At 36.1% G+C, this 19,934-nt stretch overlaps 1 protein-coding gene across 1 annotated transcript in view; it reads right to left on the bottom strand.

Moving 5' to 3' along the window:
• The window catches only part of WDR72 (WD repeat domain 72), a 202,648-nt gene that overhangs the window by 64,428 nt on the left and 118,286 nt on the right, over positions 1–19,934 (bottom strand). Inside the window, exons 16-17 of the mRNA XM_007081860.3 lie at positions 18,634–18,713; positions 12,967–13,165 (exon numbers count right to left, since the gene is read on the bottom strand). Of these exons, the coding sequence (XP_007081922.1) occupies positions 12,967–13,165; positions 18,634–18,713 (279 nt within the window). The remainder of the gene's footprint in view (positions 1–12,966; positions 13,166–18,633; positions 18,714–19,934) is intronic.

The raw sequence follows: 19,934 nt of genomic DNA, 5'->3' as shown, positions 1-19,934 counted from the left end.
TTGAAAATAATCCACCTAATTTTTTTTGTTTCTAAAAATAATGTTCAAATAGATATTTGGGGGGTCCTGAAATGGCCATTTATTCACAGTACAATGTAAATAGACTTTAGCTAATTTAGAGAGCTTGAAATGTGTGATCCCTAAGAAAATTCTAAAAACTCCTTTGTATCTCTCAATATTAAACACAGACACCTTATGTTATCTGAGTTGTACTATTACATAGATTCCCCTGACATCTTTACTGCAGAAAAAAAGGACAATTAAAACTTTCTATTCCCTTCCGGTATTATAAGCACAGACAAATGTTAACAGGTATGTTACTGATTCACACAGGTTTGAGTAGGCATTACTGTACTGTGTTACAGGTATTTTGCCATTACCTTCTGAAACACTGTTTCATAGTACAGGGTATGTCATATAAAAAATAAATGATACTTCCCAATCTCAGCAGTTTGAAAGAAACATAAATCAATGGTGTAAGGGAAGCAGGTGATGTAATGACTCTAGACTTAAGTAGATGGCTTGAAGAGATGGATCATGAAACTTAACCTTTGAAATTATTCATTGGATATTAATATAAACACATGGAAAAGCACATTTCAAAGTTACCTTGCTTTGCTAAAATTCTATTCATTAAATCAAGAGTTTTTAAATGGTAAAGAGAAATAACACATCCTATTCCTGGAAACTGTCTAATAGCAAACACTTAATAAGTCTAGTCTTACTTAATGTTTTAGTTAAGGATGTTTGTAGAAAAGGAGGTCAATAATGTCTACATAAATCCACATACACGAAAAAAAAACGGATGGTGAAACCCAAAATTGTCAATAAATGGTAATGATACAAATGCATCCAAAAGAGATGAGAAATCAGACCAAATTTTAATGCATAAAAATTGGGGAAAAAATAAGAACTGATTTAAGGAGGGTGGAGATTGAGATAATGGTCATATATAAAGGAAGATAAATACCTTTAAATTAGCAACAAGAACGATAGGAACTCAGGAGGTGTTACTGATGGGATCTGGACTCTGATGATCCTGATTGACATTTAGTGTTTGGTGTAAAAGCAGGGAGGCAAAATTTCCCTTTGTAATGTGAACATACCCTCTTTCTCCATGTGAGACATGAAGCACTCATGTTCCACCTCAGTAACCTAGCTTCATGAAGAGGCAATAAAAAGTTAAGAAAAGTAAGTTCTGCTTTACAAATGAAATTCTAAACAGAAACACGGGGTTTCTTTCTATCTCCTGCTTTACTCACTCTCTACTTTACACTAAAACATCTCACTTCTCCTCTTAAAAGAATTTTTAATGCTTCCCTTTATCTTTGAGGAAAAAGCCCCATACCAGAACCTTTACATTCTAGGTGCCTCAGCTTCCGAATCCAAACCAGAGCATCCTCATTTCCTGTTATCTTGCGAACACCAAATTTATCCCATTTCCTCTGTGTTGTCCTCATGTTAAACATTTTGCCTGAGATATCCTCCACCAAGCTTATTCTCAATGGTGTTACTTGGGTCCTTCCAGAAGCAGATGATAAGATGGAGTTAGGAATGCAAAAGGTTTATTGGAGATTAAGACTTGTGAAAGAAAAGAAAAGGGGGAGAGGCAAAAGCAGAATTGGGTAAGGAGCTCTCTATTCACTATGCAGATCTGACAAAAGTCTCCTTCATCCCAGTGGAAACTCCAAAGCAAAGACTGGCTGCTAGAGGAGGTCTGTATGGACTAAAAATAGGTAGGCTCTTGTACCACTACCTTCCTCAGTCATTGTCCCAAGAAGAGTACCACGTCTGTTCCAAAATGGGGATGGATCCTGGAGATGCCAATAGCTGGAAGCTGTCAACTAGCCACATTCTTCACAGCTGGACAAGTAGACCTTTCTAGTAGAGTGATCTAGGCAGTTCATCTCTCCATGTCTGCAACACTGCTATTCTCCAAAGCACATGTGAATGTCTACTCCTGTGCAAAACCTACAAAAAAATCATCCTCAGGCACCTGGCGGCTCTCCATGCTTGCACAATAATGGGAACTTTAGTATCTCACACCGCATCATGGTCTCACTATGTTTACAGGGCTTTGCCTTTTGGAAAGTAAAAACTGCATCACAGTCTGCTCAGATTCCTAGTAGATAGCTTGAGAAACACAATTCCTATCATAGAACATATTCAAAAGAGACAGATCAAATTGATGAATGGATGGATGGACTGATCCAATTGGTTATTCCCTACTTTGGTGCAGAGACACCAAGGGATATATCTTGTATATGTCAAGAGATATGAGCATTTCAAAATATAATTTTAATATACTTTAAGTATTAATGGCATGGATGAGACACATTAAAAATTAGTATATTCTAAGCCAAGGGTTTGGAATTATGTTCCTTATCATTTAAATGAACCTATGTATCTTTTTTCAACCATTTTTCTCATTTCCAGTTTTCTCAATTTACAAATTAGGAAATAGTTCATTTAGTTTAGTTTAGTTTCTTTTTTTTTAATTTTTAAGTAGCCTCTGTGCCCAACATGGATGGGGCTTGAACTCATGACCCCGAGATCAAGAGTCATATGCTTCACTGACTGAGCCAGCCAGGTGCTTCCAGTTTATCGAATTATTAAATTCGAAGATAAACCAGTTTTATTCTATATTGTAAAATAATTTCAATTGAAAATTTTGGATTTTTCTTCGATGACTTCCATGGAGTATGCTTAGTAGCTTAGTAAGACACATTTTTCATTTAATCAGCCAACAAATTGACTCTATGCCAGGCCTGGAACTAAGCTTGTAGGACATATAGATAAAAGTGAAAAAATAGGACAAGAAAATCTTTTTCTAATGGAAGAGACAATTGCAATAAGATAATTTACTACATAGCCTGGGAAGTGCTATGACAGAAGTATACACAAAGTGGGTGGAACACAGAGGAAGTAACAAACACAAGAGATCCAAGAAAGGAACTCCTTGAATTAGTTGGAGATTACTAATTAGGTTTTTATCTCTCTGTGCATAAAAGAGGGGAGGGGCAGAAACAAGGAAAGCCTCAGAATGTAGAAGAATCAATTCCTTTCCTGAAGTCAGTAGTTCTCAGCAGGGTTGGTACTGCCCCCCTGGGGGAAGGCTTTGGAAACTGCTGGGCCAAGGAACACCGGTTTTCCCCAATGATTATGGAGACACTGGCATTTAGTGGTCAGGAACTAGAAATGCCAGATGCCTTGCAGTGTTCAGGATAGTCCTTCACAGTGAAAAATTGTCCTGACATTTCACATGTTTTTCACATATTCCAATGGACATTTATGAAAGTAAAAGCCCTGTGTATAATTTCCTGAGCCCAGAATCTAACTAGTTTACACAGACCTTTCAAAGTTTTAATATACCCCCAAATTTTTAAGAAGGCCTTTAACCCTGTATAAGAAGTGGCCAAATTTTTCTGCTGCTGTTGTCCATATCTTTGCCAATAAAATCCATTTGAACACCCACGTCACTGACAACACTACCACATGTGTGTGGGAGTCTGCATTAACAGCAATGGGATGTGTCCAGGCCAGCATTTTTATTATATATTTTAGTGTGGTCATGCCCAAACTTTTACCTACTGAGATCCATATTATTTCATTATAAATTACTTATTCTTTTGATTTTTCCTTTAAATTGTAGAGTGGTCATATTACTTAAGAACTTCATTTAGGCTTATAAGGGGGCATCACATACTATTGGCTATGTAGTCTGTGCTAGGATTGAGAGAGTTGAAAACCATAATACTTAAACTTTTTCTAAGATTCCAAAACCAACCTCATTCAGATGAAAAGAAACATAGGAGGCTGGAAAAATGTCCACCATTACCATGCTCTTACGTATATTCCGCTAGGGAGCGCTTTTATGTTGCCCCCAGATAAGCAGGGCTGCCTGGCTGGCAGACAGGTGTTCCAGAATATATATAAAAGGCCCATGTTCACCTGTAATGGGTAAAAGATTTTTTAAAAAAAGGTAACAACTCTTCTTTGAACTGTCTCCATTTCTTGTAGCTTATTCTTGAAAATGAAGTACTCTGCCTTGTTTTTTTGTTTTTTTTTTTGTTTGTTTGTTTGCCTTCAAAGATCTGTCAGCATTAATTTTTTCTGGTGGCTCTCTAGACAGATAAATTACTCTTAAACTGAATAGATAAATTTGAAGAAATGCCTCTGAATTAACACTTTAGGAAAAAAAATCATCCCTATAATGATCTTTTCCATTCTCTTCCTACCTAGAGACCATTAACATATTGTTTAGCATTTCTTCCATTCTGCCTTATAGACTAGTTCTTTAATACATGTCTGCCACTGTCATTTATCATTCATCTGCTCACTCAGGCAACAAACATTTAATGAGCACCCATCATGCCCCACGTGGTGCATTAGCAGCTAGGAGCACAAGATTAATAAGTTCCAACTTTTGCCCTCAAGGAGTTTAGAGAGGTGGGAAAGAAAGCAAATAACAAACAATTAGAGTGCCAGATGATATACACTATTTTAGAAGGATATACAAGAAGTGTAAAAAGTGATGTAATTGAAAATTCCAGTACCTTCCATTGAACTTTAGATATAATAAGTACTAAATGAGAGATTTTGTGTGAAATTAATTCAAATTGTACCAAGACTAAAAATTGGACAGATACACTGATGAGTTAAAATGGAAAATAAAGCTCCTGCCAGAATGTCACAATGACATTCTTATTGAATGGGATATTCCAATGGCATGTGGAGATGAATGGATAATTTTTTTTTTCTTCAGCCACCATTCTTCAGCCAGATTGTCTTGGCATGTGCCAGACACTGTGCTATCTGCTGAGAATACAAAGCTGAATAAATCCTTGCTTTTTATCTCAAGGAGTTTAGTTGTACCGAAATTTCTAGAACTAGGGATGCACATCCATATTGGCTAAAGGGATTGGATTTGATGGAGGAACTAATATCACACCAAGTCCCAGGCTCAGGGATCAAATCAATGGGGAGGAGGCTGACCCGGTTGAGCAGGTTGTAAATAGAATTCCTAGTTAGCAGCATAAGGGCTACTGGCTACAAGAGATCACGAATGAGCCAGAAGTCCAGAGAGAGGCAGATAAGTCAGAACCCAGCCTGTGAATCCAAATACTGAGGAAATATGTTTGATGCAGCAGTTCCTTAAATATTCTCATGGAGAAGGTGTAGCAGCATGAGGAATAAGAAGACAAGTTTTAGGCAAGGCTTGGGGCTCTCTAAAAATATCAGATGATTGAAATTAGATCATGACAAAATGACTAGTGATGAGCCAAACAATAAGCCATAAGGAAAGAGAAGATTTCTGGATGGTTACAAACTAGATCCATTCATGTGTCTATTTTTAAATTTTTGCAACCTGCTGTGTATAACATACTGTCCTAAGATGATGATGCTTAGAAAACACAATTTCAGTGAATATTCAAGACTATGTATATCTGGCTGCTAAAGAAATGCAATCAGCTGATTTTCCTTGTTTCCTCTTTCTCTTACTAATTAGGAGTTGGCTGAATCTTTAGTGCAAGCTTTTCCATGGCCCATCCATTTATCCATCCACTCAATAAATACTTATTACCAGCTACTAGGTAAAGGACCATCCAAGGGGATGGGAGGAAAAAAGATAAATAGACCCGACCTCTGTCCTTGAGGGGTCAGCGTTGGGAGACCAGTCTGAGCTCCGGAGAACAATAGTACAAAACACATCGATTTCAGCGACAGAATCTAGATCACTTTTTCTTTGTCAATAAATTTAAATGGGTATGTAGACAATAATCAATAAAGTGGTGCCTGCACAACTGTTACCAAGGAAATATTTAAGTCAATTCCTTGATGCTACTGTCTCTGTGCAGTCGGGCCAGGTTGGCATTCTGATTGCTCATGAGGAAAAAAGACGATGAAATACTCTAGTTCATATGCCAAGATGAAAATCATCAATCTCAATCTCTGTGAAAGATGAAACTACTTTTGGAAAAAGAACAGTGAACTCTATCAGTCTTTCTAAGGCAATGCAATCTTTAAGATGATACAGAGAGGGCAGACACAGTGGAGAAGTTCATAAGAATTTATATGGGGGAAAAGGGAAGTGATGAAATTTCTCCATCAATTTTACAGGAAGGTAAAAATAATACAGGACATATATTAAACCCAAATGACAACCATGTTTTTCGAAAGGTATGTAATGTATTCTAGGTGCTAAATAATTTAATCACTTATCACAAATAAATTCATCTTCATCTAACATATGAATACCTTGATATTTATGTAAGATTTTCTATTACATAATTCAAATTAATCTATAAAAATGAAATTTTATATTTCCTCTTCTCCTCCTCCCCTAACTGCCAACCCATACCCCTTTCAACTAATATGTTTATGCCAAATTTTTTAAAAATATTTTACTTTTAAGTAATCGCTACACCCAACGTGGGGCTTGAACTACAACCCCAAGATCAAGAGTTGCATGTTCTACTGACTGAGCCAGCCAGGAGTCCCTGTATATGCTAATTTTTTTTTCTAGCATTTACCAGTTGGCATTTCTAGTTCCCAGATATAAAACCTTCTGTTTTTTAACCACTAAAACTTAGGTAAATTTATATTCCAAATGAAAGTCTTTAGCATTAAGTATGTCTTTAATGGAATAGCTTAGAGTGCCATACCGAAAGGTTAGTAGAAATTAGGTGTTTTATATTTTCTGATGAATTTCTTCATGAGATTCTTCCCATGTTGTTTTGCCAAATATCTGAGTTTTGCTACCTTGTGACCCCCCCAACCCAGGTAATACTTATCTCTATAACTGTCCTACAGGAAGCACTTGGTAAATACTTGCCAAGTTTAGAGGCAGTGAAGGAGAATTGTGGTTAATTGGGACAAAGAGCCTACATTTTGAAACCAGACTGCTTGGTTTTGACTCCTGGTTCTGTCATTTGCTGGTAATGAGAACTTGGGCAAGATATTTAACTTCTTTATATATTTTTTTCATCAGTAAAATGGGGATAATGATACTACCTATCCCCACAGAACTGTTGCCTGGATCAGATAATTTAAGGTATGTGAAGCACTAAGAACACAGTAAGCTATTAATGTTAGTTGTTCGTCATGTCATTATTATTGTCCTTATTCTGGAAGGCTGAGACTTAGAAAAGGAAGGCATTGGCACAGTGTGATTCAAAGAGGACACAGATGTTTTCCAAAGCAGAAATTAAAGGCCTGTGGGTTTCTCTCTGATGTCCAGGCTCCTCATTCACACATGTATTAATCAGATGATTCTTGGGAGGAAGAAAAAGGCATACGTGTCTCTAGTACTCTCAGCAAACAGCTACCATCTCCCACTCCAACTTTTGACTTTGTTAAATCATGTTCATCTTTCAGGTCTTGGATTAGGCATCTTTTTTTTTCTAAGAAGCCTTTAAAACCTCAAAGACTGGGTTTGAGGCCTCTCTGATGTGCTCCTGCAGGCTCCTGTGGCCTTGGACACACTTCATGGCTACCCTGATGTTAGTTTGTGTCTTCAACTGGAGATTTTCAATTGATTCACTGTGGCACCCCTTACTCTTAGATCGGTACATAGAGACATAGAGGAGTGATACAGAGGAGATATGCATGGAAGCTTTATTCAAAGTTTTGGAGACAGCACAGTGTGCCATGTGGAATATCAGGTTACCCACCCTGAATAACCAAAAGCTTATCACATCTGCCTTCTTTGCTTAATCCACCCAAGGGCTATGGTTGGGGTACTTTCATGCAGAAAATAACAAGGAGGATCTCTGAAGCATTTATTTAATATATTAAATAAATATATTATATATGCATATATATGCTTTTTATTATATATGCATACATATGCTTGTTTATGAATAATATACATGCTATTAGTATATCAACATTATGTGTATTATACGAAATACACAAAGCTATAAATTTCAAAAAGAAGTCTTTAACACACACACACAGCACAAACACACACACACACACACACACACACCTCCTGATAGAGCTTAAGATAAACTTGGCAATGCCACTTACATCTTATTTGCTTAAGCTTGCACTACCAGTATTATCTTCAGTCCATGGTTTCTTGGCAAGAAATTTTTGTCCATTTTCTGAGGGTTAGTTTAGTTAATACTAGAAAATAAAATCTGTGGGTCATCTAGGCAGGGACACTTGAAACTGAACACAGTAGGGACAGCCTTCTGTAAAGTAGGTCTTCCACTCTTCCTTCAGCACACCTGGAATCCCACTTGTGAGTGACACTGCACTACCTGACATAAGAGTCAAGTCAGGATACCCAAGTAAACCCATATATCAAATATTTTTTGTTTGAAAAAACGTAAGTATAGACTTTCATAATCTTATTCATCTGTATCTAACCCATCAGCAAATACTGTAAGTTATACTTCAATATACGTTCATAATCTGATCACTTCTTCATCCAAGCCACCATATTTGTTCCAAGCTGCCATCATCTAGGTTATCATAATGGCCTCCCAATTGGTCTCCTTGCTTCTCTTCTTGGTCCTTGAACTGGAGACAACATTAAAATATGTGTCCTTTGTTTGCTCAAATTGTTTCCTATCTCTCTCAGAGAGAAAGCCTAAGACCTTACTATGACACTCAAGGCCTTCAATGATATATCTCCCATTACATTTCTGCTTCTTGCTTATGCTCATCACACAGACCTATCCTAAATGGCTTCTGTAGCCTTAAAGAGGAATGCATTGGCCTTCTCACTTAGCCTGGGGAGTTCACAGAGGGTGAAAGTTGCATTTGCTATTAATAAAGATAGTCAAGAGGCGCCTGGGTGGCTCAGTTGGTTTGAGCATCAGACTTTGGCTCAGGTCATGATCTTGTGGTTCGTGGGGTCAAGCCTGGCATCTGGTTCTGTGCTGACAGCTTAGAGCCTGGAGCCTGTGTCTCCCTCTTTCTCTGCCCCTCCCCCACTCATGCTCTGTCTCTTTGTCTCAAAAATAAATATTAAAAAAAATTTTAATAAAATAAAATAAAGAAAGTCAAGAAAGTTTCCCTGTGAGGTAGTCAACTCTATTTCAAAGCCTTTCCACCACTAGACAGATTTCCTTCTGCGAAATTCAAAAGGCAGAAGGAAACCTGTCCTGATCCAGTCCTTTTGCTGATGGCCACCCGGACTAGAAAATTTTCTGTTGAATTTATTTACCTTTATTTACCACAAATGCATGGTTTTATTTAAACAAAGAGCACATTTTCATTATTTAATTTTGTAGATAAGTCTTTGAAAATGATGCATGTAATAAAGATTATTTGCAATACCCATATTTGATGCATCATTTTCACAACCACACAGTTTAACATGAATTTAAATTCAGCCAATAATTTCCAAGTGGCAGTTTTATCTACAAAGCCTCCATTTCTATTTCAACCAATTTATTTGATGGAACAATTTAGAGCACTTGTTTCAACTGATCCAAATAACATTAAAAACAATAAAAGGAAATAACTTTCAAATGCATTTTAATAATAGAAACCATTGCTGTTTTTAAAGCAATGAATCTTAGTTTCAAATGCGAGTGTTAATTCTGCGAATTCCTATTAAACAGATTAAGGAGGAGAGCAATGTAACTTATAAAATGTAAACCCAGATAAAATCCAGCATTCTCCCATAAAATACTGATACACAAATATTAATATCTCAAGTAAAATACATGCTGTGAAATATAACAAGTGAAAACACTGAAAATAAATAAGATACAAAATTGTAAAGTTCAAACACACATTATACTTCAGTTCTCACTTCACTTGATTTCCATTGCTTTGTAGATGCATCTCATGTTCAAATAGTTCAAGAAACCTGGTGATTTTCTTTATTATGAGGGCTGAGATGGCAATGATTGAACACTCTGCATTTTCTTTGGTAATAGAAAATATGATTTATGAGAGGAGAATAAAAATCTAAGAAAACCATTCAATAAATTATTTAATTTTCAGATCATGCTGATTTAGAGCAAATTTCCTTCATGCTGCCAGTATGGAAAATGCAGTTGACTGGATTAGAACACAGTGTTTAAGAGAATATCTGGGTTTGCCTCCCCGTTTTTATTTTGTGATTCTAGACAAGGCACATAAACTCTTTTAAGCCCCACTTCATTTAGTTTTGAACAATGGGATCATAATATGAACAATGTCTCAAAGTACAAGATACACACCACCAGTGGCATTCAAGAAAGCTGGCATAGTGATAGACTTTTTTACAAATACTATTTATTTTAATGTGTCTGCGAAAGATACATAATTAATATGTCAAAAAACATACAGAGGTAATTTTTCAAGATAAGCCTAGGTAGCACCATGGGAATCTCTCTTTTTCAGTGACTAGTTTCTTTTCAGAGCTACTCAGAAACGTCATTTCCCTGAACATGGACACTTAAAAAAATGTAAAACTGTTTACATAAATGGCTCAAATGTTGGAAAGAGAGACAGGGTTCATGTGAATTAGGTGAGAATTAAAGGAAAAAGTGAGTTAACATTCATAAAGTACTTAGCATAGTGTTGGAGTGTATTAAGAAAACAATAATTGTTGCTGTTTTTCCTTATATTATTGCCATATTGCTATAATGCTAATAAACCCAATATACCCCACTTGGGCATAAAAGAAGTTTATGAATATCTGTTCATAAGAAGGGCTTCATCTGTTAATTTCCAAATGATTTACAAATAAGATGCATTAAGAAATCAAGAAACCAAGAAAGAATAAAAGAAATTGGGGGGTGGGGGGTGGGCAGGTGGATGGGAGCTCACAGAGGACAAATGAGCAAGGACCTGAAAATAAAACAACATAAATCATTTATCATAAGAATATTTGGTGATAGGTGTGGTGACACTGGGTCAAAGTAAATCTGCCTATAAAATTCGAGGAATAATCACACCTGGTGAGTAGTTCCTACACCATTTCCTTAACCTTTGAATTAGAATATCTGAAATAAATAAAATAGCTTTTCCTTACCTATTTTTAAAATTCCAAGAAGTAATATATTATATACCACATAATAAAGGTCCGAAACTTTTCTTGTAATGTGACTAAGTTCCTCTGAATATTTTAAAACATAGGTGTTTTGTTTTGTTTTGTTTTGTTCCAAAAACAGAGAAAGAAAGGGAATGTTAATACCCAACATAATATTTCTTGGAAATGTTCCTCTTCAATGCATGTTATATGTTTCCATTAATTTCAATTATGGTTAGTATTTTCCAACAGACCCTACTTCCCAAGAAGATACATGCTCAGCATTTTGGGAATGTCTTATTTCTTTTAAATAAAACTTCCAAATTTCATCCACCAATTATCACAAACTAACTCTAATTTTTTTAACATTGGCAAAGGATCATTCAATAATGATCAATAATATCTTAGATATTAAGATAGTTAATTATCTAACTTAAATTCCAGATGTCTTCAGTCATAATAAGACTAAATTCCATAGTATATTTCCAGTACCCAAGAATTAGTTGGGGACAGAACAGGGCCCAATCTAGTGAAACTTCAAATAATGGATAAGCTATGTGACAGCAAAACTTATCAAAAGTTTGACCTTGATAACCTGCCATGAATTTCTCAACAAGAAAAGAGGGCTATGGGCCAAAGGATAAGTTAGACAGTCAAACTTAGGGATAAAGCATATAAATGCCACATAATGACAGTTAACACATGATGAATGATACTAGCTGTCTTTGGGGAGTTGGAAGAAATGTATTAATGACCCTGTGGGTGCTTGCCGAATGAATCAAGAACCCACATGCACTCACTGAAAATTAATTTAGAAAGGAATTTTTCTCTTCTTGCTTGAAAGGTGTAATACAACTACAATTATGTGATATGATCAAAACGGAGCTCCTGCAACTGGGTGAATTTATCAGATAATTAAAACTAATTTCTGGACAACAGACAAACAAATGACTTGAAATTGCCATTGAGCTTTATCAAATTGCTTATTGAATTGACCATCCTCAGTGCCTGTCTTGGCATTAGGAAATATTCTATCTATTTTGATATTTGGCCTTCCAGAAGAAGCCTTTCTCTGCTACATATCCTCTCTCACTACATAATGCTATCTAATCAGTAATTTTATAAAAATAATAAGAACTAAATGTAATATATTTTTAAGAATGACACCTGTCCTAGGATTTAACATTTTAAATATGGTACCATTTCTCTGAGTCCCAAATGAATAAAAAGAAAATCTCTTTTTGAAAGCTAAAAGAAATACCTAATAATTTTTAATAACCTGGAACAAGTAAATTTGTAATGTGTTTTCCCTGAAAAATATATATATTTGATCATAAATTAATTTGTTAAGCAAAAGCTTACTGAGTTTGAAAATTGTATTTTTACTTTTAAAAATTGTTTTTTATTTATTTTTTTAAGTCACAGTTTAATGGACTGAAAAATCAGGTAACATTTTGCAGCAGAAATTGAGATTCAGTTGCTATCCATGAACCATACACATTATCATCATGAAGTTACAATGACAAAATTTGTTATAAAATCAAGTGGTCCACCTATCAATGAGTTTAATTTCAGTTTGTACTACATTTCTGATTTTTAGAAAAGGAAAAGAAACCAGGCACATGGCTATTATCAAGGTATCAAATGAAAACAAATTTAGGATCCATTACTATCAAGGTATTCTTAAAATGTATATCCCATTAAGCTAATAGTGTTAATCCTGTTTTCATTTTTAATTACTTCATTTAAAAACATTTTAATAAACAATATAAATTTTGTTCTGGGAAGTATTTATTGATTATAACAGAATTTAGAATTTTTTTAGAAACCTGAGGATTCTAAGAAGAAATTGATAGCAGAATAGGTCAGAAGCAGGGCACTTGGCTCGGTCTTTGCAGAAATGATATATTGTGAACTCATATTCTCAATGCGCTCTAAGCAGTAGAAAAGTTCTGATGAAAGTGCATGTCCATAAATTTTGCACTTACTTTGCAGAGGCAAGGTGTCTGTAGTACAGTGTAACTCTATCTCTTCCCGGGTCCATTCCGTCTCCTGCAGAATCTGTCTCATCTCACAGTGAACATCCTCTGTCATGGACACTGGTTGACCGTTGCCTGCTCTCTTACTCAAGTTCTTCATGTGCTGTTGAACTTCTGCCAAGAGAACAGCTTGTATTGCTTCAGTTACCTATAAAGATTTTTTTTAAATATATTTTTTAATATTATTACAAATGCTTGGGGTCTTATATAAAACTGACTTAAATAGGTTTCACATAAATTGTAATGCTCCATTCCACTATAATTAGCCTCTGAAACCATTGAAATGCAGATACTAAGCACTGGAACCCAAACGGTCACCCTTCAGCAAACATAAGAGATTCTGGATCCTGAGAAACTTAACAGAAGACCATGGGGGTGGGGAAGGGGGGGAATACAGTTATAGAGAGGGAGGGAGGCAAACCATAAGAGACCATAAGAACAAACTGAGGGCTGATGGGGGTGGGGGAAAGGGGAAAGTGAGTGATGGGCATTGAGGAGGGCACCTGTTGGGATGAGCAATGGGTGTTGTATGGAAACCAATTTGACAATAAATTATATTTAATATAAAAAAGTAAAAATAAATTTTTTACATATTGTGAAAAAAATAAATTGCACAGATTTTTAATGGGAAAAAAAAGAGATTCTGAAAGGAAAAGTTGGAAGCAGTTCTTTGTTCTTTCTCCTAAGGTATTTTCATTTCCACCAGAAGGAAAAGAAAATTAATGTGAATGTATTATACTGCTCTTAAAGACAAGTTTAGCTCCTCAAATAATGTCTAGCTCTAAAGCACTGTTTAGCTAAAAACACTTTAACTAGGTTTAATTGCAGAAAGCTAAAGGCAAGATTTTAAGAATAAATTTCACTAAACTGTGTATATGTGCACATGGTTTTGCACAGTTTAAAAATACTACAAAGCTTGCCTTCCAGTTATTGTACATGTCCAGCAAAGGATCTGTGATTGGGTGAACCAGGAGGGGAATGCTTGTCACAAGGCATCTAATCCAATGTCTTCATTTTTTTCAATGAAAACCCTGAGACATGACATCCCAAGTTCCACAAAGATATGGTGGACAGGTCTTCTGACCCCTAATTCTGCATCCTTTGTAGTATATGTCCTCCCAAGGTTCTATACTCTCACTCCTCAGTAAAAAGCCAGTGACAATTGTACCTTGGCCTCTTCCTGGCAAGATAGGAGACAAGGTCCAGCAGTTAGGTAGAACTCAAGGAAAGCCAAGAGCTGAGTCAGTGAGAGAATAGGAAGGACATCGCTGACCTAGGTGACCCTGGGACACTTTCCCATTATCTTCCTCTGGCTGACAGTTAAACCTTTCCTACAGCCACACCCCAATGCCTGCTCCTCTTCCCCTCAAAAGCCTGACCTCTGTCAAGATTACTCATCCACCATTGCCACTATCCCCTCTGCATTATCCCCAGTCTACCCACAGGATGCCTAGAGCTAGGGCTTTGGGACAGCACCAACTAAGCCTACTGATCTGGAGATGCCGACACCAAAAGCAGAAAAGGCATTCATCTAAATATTTGTTCAGTCTCTTGTAAGTGCTGTGGTAGCATGTGCTATCTCCAGGCTCCAGGGACACTCAGAGAACTTATGCTGATGGCACATGTTCACCGAACTGCCAGGGCAGGATAAAGGCACTTGACTTTTAAATATAGGGAGCTACACAAAAGTCTCAGGGCAGCTTCCTGATCCCTGACCACCTCCCCCCCTCACCACCCCCCCCCCCCCCCCCGTTCTTGTCTCCTCAAATGCTCATACTCAAATGCTTGGTCAGGTTGTGGAAAAAAAGGCTAATGACAGATGTGATTTTACTATTGCCTATCAAGGCTACTAATACTGCAGTAACTCCTGTCACAGTATAGCCTGTGACATGATGCTTGCTCATGCACATCATGTGACGAAATACTCAACATGGTGATAGCCATTGCACACCATGGTTTCAGCATGCAGTTCTGTATATCACAATACTGGTGAGCCATGGCTGTTAATATCTACCGTGTGATGAGATATATATTAACTATTAGATATGATATTTACTAACATATTATTCCATATTATATTAAGAGAACCATGCTTATTAGGTATGTCATATGATGGGACAGACAATTATTGGTGAACAGTTTTACATCACTGAATTTATTTCGTTTTAACTCTGTCACACATTTTATTTGACAGCACTGCCTCCAAGATGTGGCAGAAAGAGCTCTGAATCAGAAATAAGAAAGCCCGAGTTTCTGATCCAACTATGACAATTATCACAAAGGCAACTTTTGCCAAGTCATGTAGTACTCTGGGACTTCATGTGCTCATTTATAAAACAAAGACTGTGATGGTGGGTGAGGCTATGATGAGAGCTTTCAATAACTGAAACCTGTATGGAATTTGCTTCTGTCTCCACCTATAAATCAGGAGGATACTGAAGGATATCCTGGAATAGATCTGGATTGTGGTCTATCCTTCAGAATGGGCAGTTTGGCCACATGCTCCCATGGGATCATGTCTCCCTTCTCACACTGGGATTACCATCTCTGAGGAGCACTTACAATTGCAGTTAGAATGTCCTATACACTGGATATAATATCCTATCACAACTTGGGTCAATATTCTTTCCTAAAAATATACAGGGATGTATGCAATTTCACTGAATGTTCCTAATTACTTTATATAGATTTATATATCATGACCATATTTTTTAACTATTTAATTTGGGGGCTTTTTGACATATTTGTCACTACCAATGCATGTTGCAAGAGTAAAGAGTATGAGTATCATTGAATAATAAGAGGAAGCATAAATAATCGAATAAAATATATTAAACCATAATCAGTAGGATACTCAGAACCATAAAACTTAAAAGTGAATACTGAATGGTGTACACCCAATTAGAAACAAACTCAAACACACACTTTGTGCTCAGTGTGAAATCAATACTCAGCATGCCTCCAATCCACAGACAGATGGTACATCTTATAAGCATGTAATAATGTTATCACAGTATCTGGTATACAGTGGGTACTAAATAAATGCCAATGGAATTGAAATAGATTCTATATTCAAAAGTAGAAAGTGTGGAAAGTAGGCTTTATTGATAATTTCTGACTATCAATACTTAAATCCCTCTAGTATATAAATATAGTAGATACATTTTATAAATAGTAAAGACAGAATTTACTCCAACAAAATATAAAATTTTTAAACAACATTTTATGTAACTTTTTGATTTAAGTAATGAGAGAATTGAAAGCACTATGACTATAAAGCTGTCTTCTAAATGCATATAAATAATTTTCTCTGAAAAGACAGCTATGCAAAGTATTACACCTTTATGTACAGAGATTTAAGAGAAGGTTTACAAATCCACTGGCTGGAAAGAGACAACCACAAATCTGGGCCACATACTTATTTCTAGAAATACTACTATGCCATAGGCAAGGTAAACAATTTAATGGTTTTCTACTAAAACTTTGACTCAGTAAAGTTCTGTAAAATAGCAGAGCATCATGAAGACTCGTAAGAGCCCCTGTGTCCTGCTTATGGTTCCAATGTCCAGATTTTCCAGTAGAAAACCATTTTCTCAACACTCAGGTTGACACTGATTTTTCATGTGTTTGCAGCAGCTCCTGGAAAAGCAATACTCCCCAGAGGCCTGGATGTCATGATTTCCCCACTGGTGTTAGATTATAAAATCCATAGAATTTAGAGAAGTATCAGCAAATTAGCAACTCTAAAACCTAACTGTTGCTTTTCAGGATTTCTTTCTTTTTTAACAAAATTTTTAAATTTAATTATTTTATTTGAGAGAGAGAGAGAACATGAGTGGGATAAAGGGGCAGGGGGAAATAGAGAGAGAGAGAGAGAGAGAGAGAGAGAGAGAGAAAGAAAGAGAGAGAGAAAGAGAATCTCAAGTATAAAATAAATAATCAACAATTAAACCTATATCCCCGGGTTATTTATCAGGTTAGTGGCAGAGTCAAGAGGAGAGCTTTGAAGCTTAGACTTCCTATAGAGTGAGTAATAAATGTTCTAGTAACATTTGTCACACTGCCAAAATTTTACACAAGGTCATAGAATCATAGAACCTTAAAGGTCCATTAGTCCAAACTTGTCTAAACCCTATTAAAATTTACTTGAAGGTCAAATGAGCTATTACAAAATATCTTTAGTTAGAGCAATTCAGGATAAATTTTCTGTTGAATTCTTTTCCTTAAGGTTTTTTCCCCCTCGTTGAGGAATTGTTAGGCTGGGGGTAGGAGTGGAAATCTTATCTTTAACAGAGACTCTTAGTGTGGTTACTAATATGCTGGTAAAGTCAACATGTACTAATGTTTATTTGATTGTCACAGAGGCTTTTTGAATAGCTATCCATTCATTCGTTAACTATTATTGACAGGCTGCTGTGACTACTGCTTTTCTGGGTATTGGTGAAGGAGGGGTGAGTGGGACACACCAAGTCCCTGCTCTCAGCAAGTTTCTAGAACAGCAAGAAGACAGAAGGTAAGCAAGCAAAAAAGCAAAGGGTATGATTTCCATTAAAAGCAATTGCAACAAAGAAAGTAAAACTGGGTAATGTGATGGTGACTGGAGGGAAGCATGGGTGGGGAGGGTATGGTGACATTAGGTGGGTAATCAGGGAGGACTTCTCTGAGCAGTTGGCTTTTGAGCAAAGACCTGAATAATGAATGAAGAAATAAGAATTCCTGCCCAAGAGAACAGTCTTGAGGTGGGAATGAGCTTTCTGTATTTTTAAAATAAAATGGTCAATGTGGCTACTTAGAGCATCGGGGGAATGATGAGCAAAGAGGTTAGGTTAGTGGCAAATCATGTATAAACCTGTAGGCCACGGTAAGAAGTTTCAATAGCCATTCCAACTGTGTTTATTTGTTTTTGTGGTGTCAACTCCACAGTGTGTTCTGAGTAACTTACTTGTTTTCCTATAACTAAGAATAAACACTTGTAACTGGAATTATTGCTATGCTTGTTTTGCAAATTTGACATTTCTTAAACTCATGAAGAATAAAGTTCCAATAAATATTCATCTAATCAATGCTCAGATTAGATTTATTGTACAATGTACAAAGCCACTTGGTAAGCTTTTAGGATCCCCAAAAGCCTTAAAAGAGATGGAAGGGCTTAATTTGGGCTGTGAGGAAACCAGCTCTCTAAAGCATCTTACAGATGAGGTACTCTCAAGATAGAAAAATGATTCCTAAGTACACACACCAAATTCTCAAGCTGAGGGACTTTTGTGTCATGGCACAGTTTGAAATCAAATAATAGACAATTCTGCCACAATATGACACTTCAATAGGCAATAAGTTACCTGTAACAACAGGAACATCCCCTCCTCAGGCCCCTCTATTCATACCTCCTAACCTGGTGCATCCTTGCATATGTCTTTTTCCACTTTTTCCCTCAATTATTAGTCTCTGTGTTAGTCCTGTTAAATGAAATGCCTGGGAGGAAATATTTTGTGAGGAGAGCAGTAGCCATTTACTGGTACTCTCAGGTTAAGAGGAGTATGAATGAACCGCTCATTGGATAGAAAGGAATAGCAAGGAACTCTTCTAATAACTTCAGGGACATGCACTATATCATACCTGCACAGACTGGTCTCTCCAACAGGAAATTAGCTTCAAAAGTGAAATGTCAGCTTCAGGTATATGGGATTCACTTTTACCTAGAAATACATAGAATACATTTTATAGCTTGAGAGTATTAAAAAATGGATGCTACCCAATGATCTTCAATCCTGGCTGCATGTTAGAATCACCTGGGAAGCATTTTTTCCCACAAACACCAATGTCCAGGTTCCATCTTTCAGAGATTCTGATTTTAGGTCCCAGGGGGGAGGGAAGGGCAAGCATTGGTACTTTGGAAAAGTACCTCAGATGATTTTCATGTATAACCAGAGTCAAGAACCATTTATTAATTTATATGTATTTCTAATGATCATACTAATACATATTCATATCAAATCAAATTCATCTTTATACCTTAAACCCATCTTTGTAGTTTTTGCCAGCAGAATGCAATGACTAATACTCCCACCCAAAACAGATTGCCAAATTTTTACAATTCCTTTCTCATGCAAATAGGTCCTGAAATACTACCTTGCTATGAATCAGTATCTATCACACAGAAATCATATAAAAGACTTCCTTTGATTTGTCCTTACCCAGTTATACTACTCTGATCAATAGATACAGCACTTATGTTTTAATTTGACTCATTTTGTTATGTATTGTTTCTTTTAAGTTTGCCCTTTTGAATGTCCTTTCTATCTATTTGCCTTAATGTTCAGTGTGAAATTTTAAGAGTGAGCTAGAGCTTGGTTTATTTAAATTGATCTGTAGAGTGTCCAGCAGCCCCCTACACAAAAGAGCACTTAATAAGTGCCTTTTCATTAATTGAAAATGTACATATTATCATCCAAATGAAAAATTGATCAATTAAGGCTTTCTGATGGCTAAAGCATATTATCTCGGTGCCAGATCCTAGGAGTGAGATAAGGAAAAATGATGACGGCTTGCATTGGAGGGAAAATTACTGTAATTGTCTATTTAAATTAATGTATTAATATGTGTTTGAAATTCTGGTATTAACTGTTTAAGTTAGTATTATTCCAGTATGGTTTTCATAGAATCACCATTTTACATATTAATATATGTGTCTGTGTATGTACAAATATCTAATTTATAAATATTTTGTATTTTATATATATTTTATATATCATATTAGTGGTCAAGGGAAATGTGATAGAAAATATTGAACATATTTCTATCTTCAGTCAACTGAGAATATTAAAAAAATATATAAGAAACTTCTGACTCATTATTATCATTATTTTTCCCTGAAGGAGCATATGATGTGAATTTTAAATGACCAAGATCGGCGCATA

This window comes from Panthera tigris, chromosome B3 (genome assembly GCF_018350195.1).
Source record: "Panthera tigris isolate Pti1 chromosome B3, P.tigris_Pti1_mat1.1, whole genome shotgun sequence".
NCBI lineage: Eukaryota > Metazoa > Chordata > Mammalia > Carnivora > Felidae > Panthera > Panthera tigris.
The sequence above is the reverse complement of the archived record's forward strand: the minus strand, read 5'-3'. Positions and strand labels throughout refer to the sequence as shown.